Source organism: Pteropus medius, unplaced genomic scaffold, assembly GCF_902729225.1.
Source record: "Pteropus medius unplaced genomic scaffold, Ma_sr-lr_union100, whole genome shotgun sequence".
Taxonomy (NCBI): Eukaryota; Metazoa; Chordata; class Mammalia; order Chiroptera; family Pteropodidae; genus Pteropus; species Pteropus medius.
Genome location: NW_024356333.1, coordinates 1,389,761 through 1,406,662, shown reverse-complemented (window position 1 = coordinate 1,406,662; position 16,902 = coordinate 1,389,761). Strand labels below are relative to the sequence as shown.

The 16,902-nt window shown below is 57.1% G+C and overlaps 1 protein-coding gene and 1 long non-coding RNA gene across 4 annotated transcripts; one reads left to right on the top strand and one right to left on the bottom strand.

Moving 5' to 3' along the window:
* The first annotated feature begins 2,146 nt into the window (after nucleotides 1–2,146).
* On the top strand, nucleotides 2,147–7,501 carry LOC120601507 (uncharacterized). Of its 2 annotated transcripts, XR_005652456.1 has the most exons (3): nucleotides 2,147–3,534; nucleotides 5,392–5,546; nucleotides 7,208–7,501. It is a non-coding gene; the product is annotated as an uncharacterized LOC120601507 (long non-coding RNA). The 2 variants fall into 2 exon arrangements; XR_005652455.1 differs by lacking the exon at nucleotides 2,147–3,534 and having other exon boundaries at nucleotides 5,309–5,546.
* On the bottom strand, nucleotides 6,003–16,883 carry ASB10 (ankyrin repeat and SOCS box containing 10). Of its 2 annotated transcripts, XM_039861268.1 has the most exons (8): nucleotides 16,367–16,883; nucleotides 16,115–16,199; nucleotides 15,098–15,347; nucleotides 14,043–14,310; nucleotides 10,814–11,333; nucleotides 6,891–7,004; nucleotides 6,431–6,616; nucleotides 6,003–6,283 (listed from the first exon to the last, which is right to left on the bottom strand). In XM_039861268.1, exons 2-7 carry the CDS (start codon nucleotides 16,181–16,183, stop codon nucleotides 6,431–6,433), a joined length of 1,407 nt encoding a protein of 468 aa, XP_039717202.1. In that variant the 5' UTR covers nucleotides 16,184–16,199; nucleotides 16,367–16,883; the 3' UTR covers nucleotides 6,003–6,283. The 2 variants fall into 2 exon arrangements, with proteins under 2 accessions (XP_039717202.1, XP_039717203.1); XM_039861269.1 differs by lacking the exons at nucleotides 15,098–15,347; nucleotides 16,115–16,199; nucleotides 16,367–16,883 and adding an exon at nucleotides 14,437–15,052.
* Nucleotides 16,884–16,902: the final 19 nt, after the last annotated feature.

Sequence of the window (16,902 nt, the reverse complement as noted above, 5' to 3'; positions counted from 1 at the left end):
CCACCGCGCCCGGCTCTCGCTCCCTGCGCAGAGCCCGCTCCCAGCGGCCCTGCCGGCCGGCCCGGGACCCCGCCCGCCCCCCGCGGCCCAACCAACTATTATTAATGGAGATTGATGAGGCCGGACACGCCGCTTTGTGAAAGTTTGCGGCCGAGAAGGCGGCTGCAGCTGTTGGGCCGGTGCCCCTCCCTCCGCCCAGCCCGCCCCCCACTCAGCCCACTCGGCCCGGGCGTGGACAGGGCGGTGGAGCCGAGCGAGCATGGGCTGGGCTCCAGGAGGACGCACGCGGGAGGGACGAGCCCAGACCACGGCGACCTCCGCCCCGGGCCGCAGCCCCTGTCGGATCCCTAGCCGGTCCTCCGGCGTGTCTCCTTGCCCCCGACGTCCCCTCCCCTGACCCCCGAGCAGCACAGGGGGACAGGACCTCGGAGCCCCCTCGGGCGGCGAGGCCGGGACGGCAGGGGGCGCGCTCCGCGCCCGGCACCGAGGCTCAAAGCCACTGGTCTTGGGGCCCTTTTCCCTCTGGGTCGTTTCTTTCCAGCCCCATCCATCCGCTCCCCCCTGGTCTCTCTCGGCACCGGCTCTTTCCATCCATCCTCATTCCCTCCTCCGTCGCGGGCTCCCTTAGTCCCTCGCTCTGGCCTCTCGGGTGATTTCCTCGAGGGCCCACACTATGCCAGGTACTTACCATTCCTCTCACCCTTTTCCCTCCATCTTTCTCCCATCCTCTCCATGCCTCCCATCCTTCCCTTCTCCCGCTCTTCCTTCCTGCCCTCGTTTCTATCCTTTCTATCTGATTATTCCTATTTGTCATTCTCTCTCCTGTCGTGCGCCTCATTCTCCCCCCCCCCCATTTCTTGCCTGTATCTCGTCTGTCTGTCTATCTCTGTCTCCCTCGCTCGCTCTCTCTCTCTCCCTCTCTTCTGCTATTAATTTCCCTGATTGGCTCCCCGGCTCCAGCACTGCTGATGAGCCCTATTCATTCCCGGGCCTGACACTCTCGACCTGCCCTGGCTGATTGCTGGGGGCTGGCCCCAGGAGCGCTGACGAGCCCCAAGGGTCAGCAGCGCTAATTATCAGCTAATTGCCGATGACTCTGCTCACCTCCCCCATCCTCAGACATTGAAATGGTGGCGCCTTTTACCCTTTCCCCTCCTTCTGATTCCCGGCAGTAGAGTTGTCAATCAGGAGGCAAAAGTCATGGGCACTTTCGCTTGACAGGAGCCTTTGGTCATTGGTCAAGAAAGACTCAAGCCAGGCAAGTCAGCAGAGGAAGACTGACCCAAACCTCAGGACATGGAACAAGCCTGGCCCACTAAAATGGGGGTCATCTGGTCATGGGAAACTGTTACACAGGTGGGGCCAGGGGAGCCAAGATTTTTTTAAAATAGCAGCATAGCCAGGCACGTTTAGGAGGATGATTTGGCTCAGGTGAGGAGGAAAACCTACGCCAAAGAGTCTCAGCGTTTCTGAGCCAACACAGAGGAGGGATCTCTGGGTCTCAGTGACATTTGTTCAAATCGGGAGTGCTGCGTTGGTCTAGTGAACACCACTAATGTCAGGCTATTGCATTAAAACTCAGCACCCTAAAAGACACTGTCACCAGAGTGGGACAGAAGTGGGTGAGACCCAGGAAGGGCGCTCTCTTCAGTTATGCCTGACTGGCACGTCCTCAGGGGCGAAGGGAAAAGAGCAGTTTCCGCTCAGTCCTGATCTGTCTTGGGCTCTACACTAAACTTGGTGAAACTTTCGAGAGATGAGTCTGGTGGGCAGATATCACCACGGAGAAAAAAAGAGGTGACTTAACTTAGGTCTGGGGACCCCCAACTCACTACTAAAGTATGAGGATAATTCTTGTATATCCTGGTAAAGATATTTTCCAGAACCCTTTATTAAATTAACCAAGCACTTCACGGTACCAATATGGAGACCAGACTTCAAACTGCATTGTACTTAGAGGTCAGTACTTGGTTTGATGGCTTTACAGTGGCGGATACACAATAGAGGCTTATCGACTCGATACGTTATTGAGAACTTTGGGTTACAATCACTGAAATTAAAGCTGTATGAGCAATAACAACAGTCAAAGTGTGAAGGAAGAGCCATTTTTAAAAGTAACTGTATTCGCTTTTTTTGTATAGGTAATAAAATCAGATAGCACAAAATTCCAAAAGCTCAAAGGACATACACATTGAGACATCTCCCTCCCACCAGTCCCTTCATTGAAAGGCCACTTCGACAAGCCTGCTACTCTCTGTTGGGACAGAATGGATCACGCATTGTCAATGACTCAAGGTTAAAGACCTTCTGATCTTGAAGATGTATGTCACCTAGCTCGAGCCAAGAGCTTATTGCCCGGAACTATACTCAGTAAAGTGGAGTCCTCTGCTCACGCTGGCTCAGAGAGTATAGGCATAAAGCTTGTTGCCAGCGAATCCCAGTGGGCCACCAACTCTTAAATGAACTGAGTGAGACCCCAGGGACTTTCTGTTGCCCTGGAGTGGTGCCTGTTTGCTAGATTCTGTATTTGATATCCAATTATATCCTTGATCCGTCCCCTTGCCACACTGGGATCACGAAGTGCGACTTCTGCATAGTCCTTGACATTCACTAGCTGAACTAGGATAAAAGCCCTCATGTACATGGCAGTGACTGAAGCAGCCTGTTTCCTTCCCAGCCTTTTCATGGACTGCGGAATTGAGGCCATATGGTAAACAGAAAAAAGCGTTGGCTGGAGTAAAAAGACCTGGAGTTAAGTTCCTGTTCTGACCCCTCACTTGGCCATGTGACCGTGGCCCCTCTTGACTTAAGTTCTCCATCTGTGAGAAAGAATGATTAATATCAAAGAGCTGGTGCAAGGACCAAGTGAGTATGAGGAAATACTTTTCAAAATGAGTTCTTCCTGCACTAAATGAACCTAGAGAGCAGCGTGGTCAAGCATGGAAGTCCCGCAAATTAGTGGCTCTCCGAAAACTTCTTACTCTCTTATCAGTACCAAGGACAGAAACTGCGGCTGTCAAATCTGAACAGAGGTGGCTCATTTTTTAACCAAGAGAAAACTCTGATTCTCCTCCTGAATCCCTGAACGGGGCGGAACTGGCAGAAGGCACCTCCCCTCGCTGTCCAAAATGGAATTCCAGAAGTGTTTCATGGTCCACGTGCCCTGACTTGTCCCACTACTATTCCACCTGCTGGGGAAGTGCTCCTACAAAGGATTTTATTTTGGATCTGCCCGCTCTGCTTGTGCCTGTGTTGGACCCCATCCTCTGGCCTCCCCTTCATGGACTGGAAGCCAGCACCTAGGATGCTAAGAACGAACAACGTATTCTAAAGTCAAAGCCAACAAATCTATCCCTCCGCCTCACTCCTTGGCGGGAGCGAGTCCACTGACCGTGGGCAGCGTCGGGCCCTGTCCGCGGGCACCCTCTGGTGGCAGCAGTGCGCAACTGCGTCACCGTGAGAGAGGCGCGGAGATCGTCAGCGCCCCCTCGCGTTACTCGGGGAGACGCGCCGAGGGCAGAGGAACAGGACCAGGTGAGCTGTCCAAGGACCAGAGCGCTGGACGCCGCTGGGTACTTCACTGTGAGCGCACTGGTTGGGCGCGGGGACTGTACACGGGACTTTTTATACTATGCACGCGTGTAGGTTCATGTATATGTGTTGTGTTCAGGTGCTCAAACCCTGTAATCTGTGTGTTAAACGTGTGCCGGTTGTGTGTGCGCACATGTTACAGGCAGGAGGTTGGTGGTGGGGAGGTCCGCGCCTCCAGTGCGGGGCGGAGTCCTCACGGAGGCGTGAAATTGGTTTGGAGCAAACACATTACGGAAAGCAATTACCGGGGAGAGGTTCTGGGCCCGCGGGACCCGCAGCCAGGAGGCTGGGGAGGAAGCTCCCTGGCTTGCAAGAGTATCTCTGGATGTCTGACCCGAGACAGGACCTTCCTAACGCTCGCCCGCTAAGGGGAGAACGCGTCAAGTTGGGCAGCAGCCCCTTGAACTGACTGATGATGTCCGCACCGCCTTCCTTCCCTTCCCGCCTCCCTAACAGCTCCCAGGTGCCCGCCTCCCTAACAGCTCCCAGGTGCCCGCCCTTACTGCTGGCCTCCCTCTTCGCCCCCTCCGTTCCTGCTCCCACGTCTTCTGCATTCCCTGCACCGCCCCCGTGTTTGAGCTAAGTATTCACACACACTTGTTTTTCAGACTAGACGGAAAATTCACTGAGGGCAGGAACGGGGTTCATTCACAGCTGTATACCCAGTGCCTAAAACCCGGGTCTCGGGAAGCAGGCAATGCTGTGGATGGGATTAAGCAGAATGTTCACCAAAATGCATAAACAGGACTCCCTCGGGATAGTCATCCCATGGAGAGTCAGGAATCTCTTGGAACAGAGCTTTCAACATCTTTCGCAATGCCACACTGGTATCCCCAGACCTGCCCTTGTCCCTGGATTCCAGACTCACGGATCCAGGTGACCTCGGAACACAGCCTCTGAGATGTCCACAGAACTTCCGATTTCCCCCACCCCTGCCCCAGCCTCGTCTCCGCCACCTGAGAGGTGAGCACCCCCATGCGGCCCGCAGTTCAGCCAAAGCGCGGGGGGTCGCCCTGGGCTGGGCCTTCCTTCAGCCCCAGGGCCGCCCACCGCGGGTCCCACGGGCCTGGGCCACGGCCTCCCGCCTCTGCCCTCACCCCACGCCTGCAGGAGCCGCCCCATGCTGTCTGGTTCTCCCTCCTCCCCGCGGCCCCCGGCCACCCGGCAGCCGGAGCAACCTCCTGAAACCGAAATCAGTGCATGTCACCCCCCAGCTCTTCCCCGCGGGCTGGCTCCTCTCCGTCATTCAGGCCTCGGGTTAAACGTCACCTGCTCAAAGAGGCCACTGTCCGGCACCGTCCGAGTTCCTCCGAGGGGGCGGCTCACGCCCACCCTTCCCGCCGTCCGCTCGGCGCCCCCTGACGGGACCGCCAGGCCCCAGAGTGGACCTCACGGGCACGTCTCGCGCAAGCCGCGTTCCGGCGAGGCCCACTCACCTCCGCCCCGCTCTGCCTCGGGTCCTCACTCGACGCAGGGTCCGGCTTAGCGCACTCGCGCACCTGCCGCCGCCGCCTCCGCAGCCGCCGCCGCCTCGCGCCCTTCCGGCCCCGCCCCCGCCGCCTCGCTCCCAGCAGTTGGCGGGAAAGGCGTGAACTCCGGCGCGTGCGCACTCCGCGGCCCTGGGAAATCTGTCCGGCAACCCTTGTCGTCACGGATTGCAGTGCATCTGATTGGCTGCTCTGCGGCTCCGGTCAACTCCACCTCGCTCCGCCCGCTCCTGGCTGCTGGGGCCCCCTGCAGGTCCTTAATATCCTGGTACTGCAAAGACCCTCAGAGACTCTCTCCCGTCGTGTTTTACAGCTTTGGAAACGAGCCCAGAGAGGGGAAGAGATTTATGTTCCACAAGTTAATGGCCAAGCCAGGGATGTAACTCTCAGCTCAGCTCCTGACACCACAAATGAAGAGAGGCGGGAACGAGGTGTTCATCGGATGCTCTCTGACCCGTGGGACAGGCAGTAAGGAGAGTTATTTAGGTTTTGTTTTTTTCTAAACCTGGGTCTTCCACTCTCTCCCGAACCATGGGTACCCCTCCATGCTTGCACGCACTTTCCAGATGGCCTTTCTGCCCTTCACCGCGCACCCCCCTCCGCCACACCCCTCCCAGGCTGCCTTTCCTGCTCTGTCCCACAGCCATATCCACTGAGGCTCTGGCCCGACCCAAGCCAACCACTGGCTGGCTGACCTTTAGGCCTTTCTAAATACTGTCACCTGGCAGCCATTCTGCCATATCATGGGCCAGAGGGGCAGGGATCTGCCTGGGATCCCTCAACAGCTGGTGAATGACAAAGGGGGAAGGTGATACAGCTGGGGTGGATCCAGGGGGACCCCATGAGTCTGCTCATCCTGAGTCCACTGCGAGTGGGCCGGCTGAGGTGGGCCTGTTGGAGAGAGCACCAAACAACATGAGCCTGGAGAATTTAATGCGTGGACAGGGTTTGAATGGGCCCGAGACCTCCCGGGACCCCCAAGAGAAGTGTATCGCATGCCATAGTCCTAGCTCTCTCTCCATCAAACGTGGCCTGTCCGCCTTTCGTTGGTGGGAATGGCAGTATCTGCTCTGCCAGTGGAGATGGACCACCTCGGCCTGAGTTGGTTCACTTCAGTCTCGGGTTTGGGGCACGGTGAAAAGTGGGCCGGTATCCCTGGGGCCTGGAGCATCTGCTTGTAGGCTCTCGCAAAAGGCAGTGGACATCTGGAAGGAGATGCATGCATTCAGAGATGTCCAGTGGTCTGGGAGGCTAGCTGGTTCTGGCCGGGCTCTGCCCCCAACTCTTCCCTTGCCTGTGTCCCCTCCCCCCCACCCCCTCAGCTAGGACTGTCTGCAGAGCCCAGGATTCACCTAGTAGAGCATGTCCTCGAAGTCCAGCTGCAGGTAGCGAAGCAGGCGGGGCGGCAGGGGAAGGCGGGGCAGGGCGGAGGGCAGGCAGGCCTCCAGGTGAGTGCGGAGCACACAGCGGCTCAGATGCTGCAGCGACCTGGGCTGCCTCGCCAAGGCGAAGAGGGAGGAGTAGAAACGGCGGTGCTTCTGGGGAGAGAACGAGGGGCTCGGTGAGGCAGCCCTGGGAAAGTGGCACCCACAGGGGGAGGCTGCTGGCCGGTGGGTGTCTGCAGGAGACTCAGGGGTAGGGAGTGTGTCTGTCTGGGGTGTCCACTCTGTGAGTTTCCCTCTGGGACATGAGAAGGTCTCTGGGTAATCTCTGGGAGGTGGGGAGCGGGGGAGGCGGGGGATCGACAGGGCTTCCCTTTAGGAGGTGGGAATTTTTCGGGGCTGGCCGAGCGACTGTGTCCTGGAATCTAACCTGCAGAGTTTCAGGAGGCACGAGGTCCACGGCCTCCTCCGGAAGCTGCATGGCACTGTAGGTGTTCATCAGAACCTCGATGGTCCGCGGGGACACACACCAGCGCTCTAGCACCTGCAGGAGGCAGAGACGTGTCAGCGTTCCCAGGGGCCCAGGCAGGCCACACAGGGTGGCCAGACAGCACTAGGACGTTGAATTCCTAATCCCTACACCTATAAAGGCGACCTATTTAGAAATAGTGTCTTTTCAGATGTAATCAAGTTAAAATGAGGTCATTCGGGTGGGGCCTAATCCAATATGATTGCTATCTTTATAAGGAGAGAAAACAGAGGTACGGGGACAATGCCATGCGACAGAGTCAGAGATTGGAGTGATGCACCTACAAGCCAAGGAACGCCTTGCAGGATTGCGAGCCATAGTAGAAGCTGGGACACGGGCACGGAACAGACTCTCCCTCCGAGCCTCCAGAAGGAGCCAACCCTTCCAACACCTGAGTTTCAAATTTCAGCCTCCAGGACTGTGAGGGAATACATTTCTACTGTTTAAGGCCACCCAGTTTGTGGTACTTTGTTATGGGCGTGACAGAAAACCGATATAACAGCTAACATCTCTATCGTGTATAATTTATGCCGGATACTGTTCTTAGCGCTTTACACGTGTTAACTCTCTTAATCCTTTGTCCCTACACGGTACGAACTGTTATCCCCATTCTACAGACAAGGGAAACTGAGGCACGCAGAAGTTCAGTAGCTTGCCCAAGTTGTAGTTCTAGCAATCAAAGCTCGGCGGTGTGGCTCCTGGCCCTTTAACTCCTGTGCCCTCCTGCTGTACCATCTGCCTCTACAAGGCTCTCTGCTGGATGTTTCTGGATGGGAAGGGGTCTTGACCTGAGGTCAGAGCTCCTGAGAGGATAAAAAGATTAATCACTGTATAAGGCAGAATCTTCGGGTGCCAGGTGAGGGGTAGAGACAGCTACCAGAGGCCGGCAGGGTAGGCAGGGAGGGACTTGGGCCGTGAAGGCGAGAGAACTCAAGACGCCAGAGGGCATTCAGGGAGAAGGGAAGAGGCCATCAGAGGCCTGACGTAGGAGCCGGGGTGGGGACAAGTTGGAGGCAGATTCATTCTTTGATTGCTTCATGCAGCAGATTTTACTGAGGGCCACTAGGGGCCACACACTGGGGACCCGGCAGTGAGGCAGGTCCTTGTCATCTGGGAGTTTCTGTTTCAGAAGAAAAAAGCAGCTCACAGATAGGCCGCTGTAAAGAAAAATAAGTAGGCTTGGGGACTGAACATGGCGAGGGCACTGTCCTAGACGGGTGGTTGAGAAAGGCCTCTCTGAGGGGGTCACCTGGTCAGTGAGGGGTGAGCCATGCCAGGGGAGCTGCCCATGCTGGGGGACCATCCACATGGTCAGAAAGGTAGCCACGCAGGGCTTGGACACACACAGGTACCGTCACATGCACACCCCCCACCTCTCCGAGCCTGCACATGGTACCCACAAGCAGATCCGTGTGTCATACAACCCACCTCTTGCTGTATCTCAAGCTGCAGGCAGTGGCCGCAGACACTTTGTAAAATCTGAGAATGGCTAAGCGCCATCTCCTAGGCAGCATTCCTGTACATAGCCCCTCCCCTGAACACACTGCCATATGGCACTAGGGGCTTTAACACCCTGCACAGGAGAGGAGCACCTCTGCCTGGGGGGCCGTGAGTGCTGCACGTACTGGGCGCTGCCGGGTAGTGGGCGCGAGTGGAAGGCCGTGTCCAGGGAACCTAGAGAAAGCGTCTCGCACCGCGGGGGCCCTCTGCTTCTGGCCCCGCATCTGGGCAGTGCTCCCCAAAGTTGCCCCAGCCCGTCTGCCTGGGGCAGGCCTCTTCGCCTCACTCCTTAGAGCTAGGAAAACGCAGGCAGGTTACGTCCAACTTCCCGGCTTGCCCAGCTCCTCCTGCCTGCTGTTTGGGCCAGGCTCTCTGTCCTTCCCGGCCCACACCGATTTCCGCCTCTCTGCTCCACCTGGATGCCTGTGCCTTCCTCCTCTAGCTCTTTGTCCCCTCCCAAGTCCCACCCCCTCCAGGAAGCCTCCCAAGCTGCATCGCTCTCTTGTCTACGGATACCCTGCGCTGGGATAATGCCTGACAGCTTTCCGAGTGCTCTCACACGTATCACTGGACGTTAGAACAACGTTAGGTAACAGATATTGAGCACTGATTCCAGGTTAGTCACTGTCCGAAGAGCTTTATCTGGGTGAAGTCATTTAGTTCTCACACTAACCCTAAGAAGCAGGCATACTGTTATGTCCCTGTTTTACAGATGAGAAAACTAAGGACCAGAGAGATTAAGCAACTTGCAGAGGGTCACAGAGGCAGCGTGCCTGGCTCAGGGCTGTGCCGGCTCCCAGTTACCCACTGTGCTCCAACTGCTTTTCATCACGCTTAGGTCGAGACTATCACATGCAGGGGACTTGGGTTCAAAGAATTCCAGCGATTTGCCTACAGTTACTTGAACGAGCCTCAAAGCCAGGTCTCCCGAGCGCCCGGTCAGGTAGGGTGGCTCCTGGAGAGATGGCTGAGGCTGCCAGGGGTCCCAGATGGGCCGTGGAGGCCTCTTTGCAGGGAGGACAGGAACCCAGCGGAGCCTGGGACAGCTGCTGCTGGCGGGAAGCGGGTGCGGACTCCTGCCTGCTCGTTCTGATCATGACGCCCAAATGAAGGGACGAACGGGGCACTTTGCCGTGCCGGCCCTTTTGGTGCCGGAGGCGGAGAGGAGCAGGGCCAGAAAGGTGGGCGGTGTGGTCCCCGGAAACCCATTTGTGACTCCGCCTCCTCCTCCCGCCCTGTCCCCGACTATGGGAAATCATTAGCTGTCAGAGCCACCATCAGATTACAGGGAATTGCTCGTCTCCTAATTATCTGGTGTTAATAGGAGATTAATTAGTGTTAATTGTTGATTTTCTTGTATTTTCCCAAAGGGGAGACCAATCTGCCGAACTCTCGGGCTGTTTAATTACTTGGTCTTGCTTAGGAATCTAGACAGATGCTTCCAGGTTCGTGAGTGAAGGGGAGAGGCGGGGACAACAGAGCGGCATCCAGGACAGGGTGGGGTCGCGGAACAAGCCGAGACGCAGGGCAGAGGACACTGCCCACCGCCATACTGGTCCTGGTCCCCAGCCCAGTCCCGGTGCCCTCCATGATGTCAGCCGGCCCCTTCCGGACACGACACGGCATGAGACAGGGACCCTGCCAAAGCATCAGGAGCACAGGTCTTCCAGGTGAACTCACTTTGGGGAAATTAGCATAAGATACAGTTTGGAAATGGACGGGAAAAGTCTTTTCTTCAGGTGCCAAGATGGCAGTGGCTGGGCTGACGATGCACGTCCTCCTAAGATCTTGGAAACCAGGACCACATCAGTCTGCAGATGGTCAGAAAGCTTGAACCTCATGACCTGGTCTCAATGCTCTGCCTTAGGGGGACCTCTCCTGTACCCCGAGGTTCTCACCAGTGGGTCCCACTGCCAGGCGGAGCTTCCTAAATGTGTCGCTCATCAGCTCACTCCCTAATGAAGAAACTACTCCTGCCCACAGCGGTCCCGGCTCCTCCTCCAAGACTTTGCCCATCCTTTACAATCTCGCCTCGCTGCCATCCGTCCGCCTTCACACATGCGCACACATGCATGCATGTGAGCACTGTGCACATGCACACACACGCGCACACACACACACATAAACACACACACACACGCCCCTCCTACTGGTCTCTGTCCTTACCTTTGCCCCCTGTTGGGCTTTGCTGACTTGTGCAGTAAACGACAGACTGAGCTGACCTATCAAAGGCCTAAGGTCCGGGCTGCATCCGGAGCACGCAGGAGCGCCGAGTCTCCTGTCCCCTCACCTTCGTTGCCCTCCCTGTGCCCCCTGCCCCATACCTTGGGAAGGGCCCCAGGCCAGACTCGGACAGCGCCGTGGTTGAGCAGAGCCCGCACCGTGCGCTCGGGGCTCTGGGCCAGGGCTGAGGGGGGGCCCTGCAGAGCGCAGTGCAGGGCGGTGTGTCCTCCATAGTCCATGGCGTTGACACTAACACCACAGGACAGGAGCAGCTCAACAACAGCCGCATGGCCACGGCGACAGGCCAGGTGCAGGGGCCGCCGCTTGTCCTGGTCCGCAGCATCAGCGTCAGCGCCAGCGGAGAGCAGCAAGCGGCACAGATGGAGGCAGCGGGCCGTGGTGGCTTCAGCATCGGCGGGGGACGTGCAGCGGGTGTCACAGGCAGCCAGCAGCGGGGTCCAGCCTTCTGCATCACGGGCATCGGGGCACGCCCCCCGCCTCAGAAGAAGGTCTGCCAGCTCCACATGGCCAAGCCGGGCAGCCACGTGCAAGGGCGTCTCCTCTTCTTCCTCAGACCGACCATCCACTTTTGCCCCAAACCTCAGGAGCAGCTTCGCACACCTAGTGAGGGCGAGACAGTGGTGGGGAGGAGAATGGGGTACAGACCTTCGCCCCTGCATTCTCACCAGTCTGTGCAAAGCGAACATGTGGGTGCCTTGGGTGGCTCCTGCTTCTGTCTGCCCTCACCTTCCTTCCTGTCACTAGTCATCGGCAACGTTCTGCAGGATCAGCAACGCCCTCCTGTCTGCACCGCAGGATAGTGCACTAAGCCCCTCCACGGGAGAAAAGGTCACAAGCTGAATTACGCACTTAGAGCAGGCGCCTTCTGAGGGCCCTGCACGCTCACTTGTTTTGTGCTCACGGCCCTCCTATGGCAGGTTCGGATGAGGAGACCGAGGCCCTGGGGTTGTGAGCATCTGGCCCACGTTCGCGCAGCTAGTCAGGCAAGGAGCCGGCCTTCGGGTCTGGGGGCAGAACAGGCAGTTGGAGGGACCGAAGGAGGAAGTGAAGAGTGGAGCCTGGCGGTGGGCGCAAACGGAAATGGGGGCAGCTGGACAAAGACCAACAAAACCCCAAATGGCCAGCCAGATTTGCTCCACCACGGCCCCCACAGAAGGTTCTGCGTGCCTGTAAGAATATGTGTACCAAAGTTTAAGGCTAGGGGATTTAACCTCTTTGCTAAGATGAGCTCCGGTTTCCTCATCTGGAGGATGAGGATGATGGCTGAGGCCTAGAGCTAAAGGACATTGTTGTGGGCAGTGTGTGAGACGGTGCCCGAAAAGCTATTATCATAAGAGCTCATAACAGCAGCATTCGGCAGTGGGGATGGGTGGTACGGATGCTGATGGATCGCGGGCAGGATAATGTAATATTTCTATGCATTTGAAATTCTCCATAATAATTTTAAATCTATACTCGCTTACTCAAGAAAGGAAGGGAGGATTATCACTGGGTGTGACCTCAGGGAGGCTGGGCTGGAACACAGTCGGCGCTAAAGCCGTGAGACTGTATTGAACTGCCTCGTCCAGTACCGTAACCGCCAGCCACACGTGGCTGTCAAGCACTTGCGATCCGGCTAGTCCTAACTGAGATGCGCTGTTCAGTGTGAAATACACACCGATTTGAAGACTTGGTACAGAACAAGAATGTAAAATATCTCATTAGTTTCTTTGTATTGATGACATGTTGCAATGATAACCTTTTGGATATATCGTATTAAATAAAATACATTATTAAAATTCTTTTCACCTGTTTCACAGATATTTGCACACCCATGTTCACAGTAGCCTTATTCACAATAGCCCAATCGTAGAAGCAAACTAAGTGTCCATCAATAGATGAACCAATGGATAAATGCGCACACAATAGAATATTATTCGGCCTTTAAAAAGGAAGGAACTTCTGACACATGCCACGGCGTGGATGAACCCTGAGGACCTTACGCTAAATGATATGAGCCAGTCACAAAAGAACAAACACTGTATGATCCCACTCACATGAGATACCTAAAATAGTGACGTTCATAGAGACAGAAGGTAGAAAGCTTGCCGTGGGCCAGGGGAGGGAGGGACGGGAAGCTGCTGTTTGGTGAGTATGGAATTCCAGTTTCGTGAGATGAATAAAGTTCAGGAGAGAGATGGATGGTGGCCATGGTCGCACAATAATGTAACTGCTCTTAACGTACTTAACAATGGTTAACATGGCAAATTTTACGCTATGTATATTTTACCAGTATTTTAAACATTAATTTCACCTGTTTTCTTTTTCATTTTGGGATAAGGCTACCAGAAAAATGTTAAATTACCTACGTGGCTCACATTATATTATTTCTATGGGCCACGCTGGCATAGAACACTTATTAACCATAATATGATAAGTCCCCGGAGCCTCTTCACAACAACCCTGAAGGCTGATGAGCTGAACAGGTAGGAGAAGGTTCACGAAAGAAGAATGCAAGGATCAAAAATCTGGCATCGTTCAGGGGCAAGATGTGACATCTGGCAGGTGTGAAGCCAGTCGAGAGAAAGCCTCCATTGGACGTGAAGTTAGTTTATAGCTTTTCCAAGGCTCCCTCTGCGGGATGCCATGCTCCTTGAAAACTTGTGAGGACTCATCCTCCAAAGTTCCTTAGATACAGAGCATAGTTATTTGGGTCACTGTAAAGGAATAGGCCCTACAGTAAATACTATGGGGTCATATGTGGGCATAGCCATCAGTTTCTTGTGAGTTTGGCTGGTTGGACTTGGTCCCTGAGCCATTTATCTGTGGGTACCTGCCAGTCTGGAAAGGCCAGACCTGCCAAGTTGAGAACCAGACCCCACCCACAGGGACCACCGCAGGCCCTAACTGGGGGCTGCTATTCTCTCCAGCTGGTCTGGATCACCGAACAGTCAGACCCTGAGGGCAAGACTGTGCCTTCGTTGGTGGTGTGCGTGGATCATAGGATAAGCTCAAAAAAACAGTAATGCTTTCCAGCACAGTATGGATCCCGTAATGGATCCAGACAAGTTCCTTGGTGGAGGCCATGCCGCTGGCTGCTGTCACCTCTGCGCAAGCAGGGACTGTCCCAAGTCCAGGTCATTCCCAAGTTCCTGGGGCCAGTGGTTGGACGGTTTGGGGAGCGATTACATCCTGACCCCCTATCTGAGCCGCGACTCCTCCTCCATCTGGCCCACCCACCTGCCAGCCTCTGACGTAATCCACCTGAGGGCATCTCTTGGCCTCCCCTGGAGTGGAACGGGGGGGGGGGTTGGGGAGGGAGTCACTCACTCAAGGGTTCCGGCCCCCCTGCAGAGGTGCAAGGGGCGTTTCCCATCCTGGTCAGGGATGTTGGGGTCGGCTCCTGCCACCAGCAGCTCATGGACACAGGCGACGTGGCCCGCAGCACAGGCCTCGTGCAGGGCGGTGCGGCCCCCAGGGGCACTGTCCGGCTTTGCCCGCCGCCTCAGCAGTAGCCGCAGAATTTCTATGTGGCCCCGACTGGCTGCCACGTGCAGTGGGGTGGTCAGCTCCTCTTCGTACGTCAGAGACCAGAGTCCTGGGGAGAGAGGGGACATGAGCCTCAGACCCTGGAGGGAGGCAAAGAGCTGCCGGGCAGCGCGGGAGGCGGGCTCCACGCCCAGCCCCCCCATCCCGCTCAGACCCCCAGGGCCCCAGCCCATACTCAGAGCGCGGATGTTGAAGCGGAAATCCCTCCATCGCTCTGGGTCGCTGGTATCAAAGACGGAGTCCGGTGCCAGGCCAGTGCCGGAGTCGGCGAGGAGGTGGGAGACAGAGCCCACGTCTCCAGCCAGCACCGCCCGCCAGAAGGCCAGGGCAGGTCCCGAGGCTGTGCGGGCGACGATGGGTCCCTGGCCGGACTCTGGGTGCTCTGCGGACCCCGTGCTGGGCTTCTCCACCAGCCTGGCGCAGAGGGCATGTTTGTCACCCAGGGGCTCTCTCTGCCCCCTGCACTCTTCTGGGGACCAGCTCATGAACTCAGGGTGTGAGCATATGGCAAGGGGGTTGAGGGGAGGAGGAGGGGTGGGGGGCCAAAACAAAGAAAGAAAAAGGAGGAGGGAAACACAGACAGACGGACGGGAAGGGTCTCTGTGTCCCCGAGTTGAGCCTGAGCTGCGCCTGACCCAGCCACGAGGTTCAGCAGGAGCTATTCTGGGCTCCGCATGACTTGCTCCTGGGCCAAGGTTCAGGCAAGCTTTCCGGTGAAGGAGCAACTAACTGTCAGGGGCTTCTTCTCACCCTCGAGCACTGGTACCTCTATGCCTGATGCTGTCAGCCCGACCCCCAGGTCCTCAGCCCCCACACCCCCGTCCCCGGCCCCTCACCCCTCTGGTGGCTGCTCCAGCGAGGCTCAGCAGCCCGGCTCTCCAGCAGCAGGTCGGCCGTGCTGTGCACAGGGAACAGCTCCAGCAACCTCGCCAGGTCTCCGGTGTACAGGGCATTCTGCAGGGCCATGTCACGGCACAGCAGCGGCTGTGGGGGCCCCCAGACCTGACCGGCAGGGACCGAGGAGAAGCACCCCAGACGGTGTCCCCAGGGGGAAGGGGAGCTCCTTCTCACAGGCATGGCTCTTTTCTGGGAGACAGAGCCAAAGAAGCAGGACTCAGGGCAATGCCGGCAGGTGGGAGCTGGGCCCTGGCCAGGCGGGGCCCAGTGTGGGAGGGGCGGGGAGCCAAGCCTTAAATAGCCCAGACTGTTCTAGCTCTCAGTCCTGGGAATGAGGCCTCTGGCTGGCAGTGGGGACGAGGGAGGAGCCTGGAGACGGAGGGAGGATGGGGCCCTTCAACCCCGAGCTTCGCCCCAAGCTGTCTACCGCAGGGTTGAAGGGACCACCTTGCTGGTCACACCCACTACAGTTTCACAGGTAAACGGAAGGAAGCGGAGCCCAGAGGTGGCAGGTGATTGGCCCCAGGCGAGACAACTTGTTGCAGGACAGGGACTAGGAGGCGGGTGGGGCGGGGCTCCAGAGCCGCCATTTCTTAGTCCCTGTCATCTAGCATGTCCTCCACCAAGAGGTGTCCTGCAGCCTGGGCTTCGATCCCAGGGGAGGGCAGGTGGGTGCTCAGAATTTTTCCTGTCCTCCCAGATGTCACCAATTAGCCTCGCACCTTCACAGGGAGTTCACAGTAGTAACAAATGTTCACAGTAGTAACAAATATACCCTCCGTGATGTATCCCCTCCAGGCGTTCTTAGGAAGACAGACTACCCAGGGGAATAGGGGGTCTGTCTCCACAGGAAGCAACAGAGCCCCCCGCCCATCCTGGGACCAAACCCCCACACCCATCCGACTGCCCATCCCCATGACCCCGGATGACCCCTGGATCTCCCATGGCCTCTGTACCTGCCATAGTAGAGGGGGTCTCAGCTGGGGGGTGAGAAAGAGGAAGAGGCTCGGCCCACTCAGGCACATCGGGATAATGAGACGGCTTCATTTGGGGAGATAAAATGAAAAAGGAAGGGGAGGAAAAAAGCTCAAACCCAGGCCCCCGGCTCGGCTCAGCCACCGCTGCCCACCGTAAGCTCTAGGCTCGCTCCCGCCCCTGTGGTCCCACCGCACCTGGCTCTCGGTGCCTCTGTGACCTGTGGGACGTACCTCGACCTTCAGTCACACACTCTCGGCTTCGCTTCTTCTGGGAGAGCCCCAGGGCTCCCGGCTCTCAGTGGCGTGCTCGTCCTCACTCCCAGAGTTTCCCGACCCCGAGTCCCCAGCTCTTCCTTCTCCACAGGGGGGACCCACAGATGGGCTTCCCGCCACAGACGCGTCTGTCTCCCCACACTCTTTCTCCTCGGTACCCCGCCACCCCCCTGACTCCCCAGACAGGAATAATCCAACTCCAGAGCAGAAGGAACCTTGGAGATCAGCTGGGTCCACCTCTCCCCATTTTTCAGGGGAGGACAGTGAGGGCCAGAGACAGGAAGGAACTATGCAGACCGCATGGGGCGCCAGGGCCGGGCGGGGCTAGACTCTCGCTTTTCACGCTTTCTCTACTTACCGAGACCTTCCTTCGCCCTCTCTCCTCTCCCCCTCGTTCCTTCTATTCCTATTTATTTTCCTCCCCTACATACCTCGAGAAGGAAAGGGAGTGGGGGAGGAGCCAGGACAGGAGAGTGACAGGGTACGGTCAGAGG

Coding starts and splice junctions, on each gene's coding strand:
- ASB10 (XM_039861268.1), bottom strand. CDS start 16,183: ATGTGCCTGAGTGGGCCGAGCCTCTTCCTCTTTCTCACCCCCCAGCTG. Junction 15,348..16,114: donor GACCCCCTCTACTATGGCAG/GTACAGAGGCCA, acceptor TCTGTCTCCCAG/AAAAGAGCCATGCCTGTGAG. Junction 11,334..14,042: donor AGGGGGGCCGGAACCCTTGA/GTGAGTGACTCC, acceptor CGCCCTCACTAG/GTGTGCGAAGCTGCTCCTGA.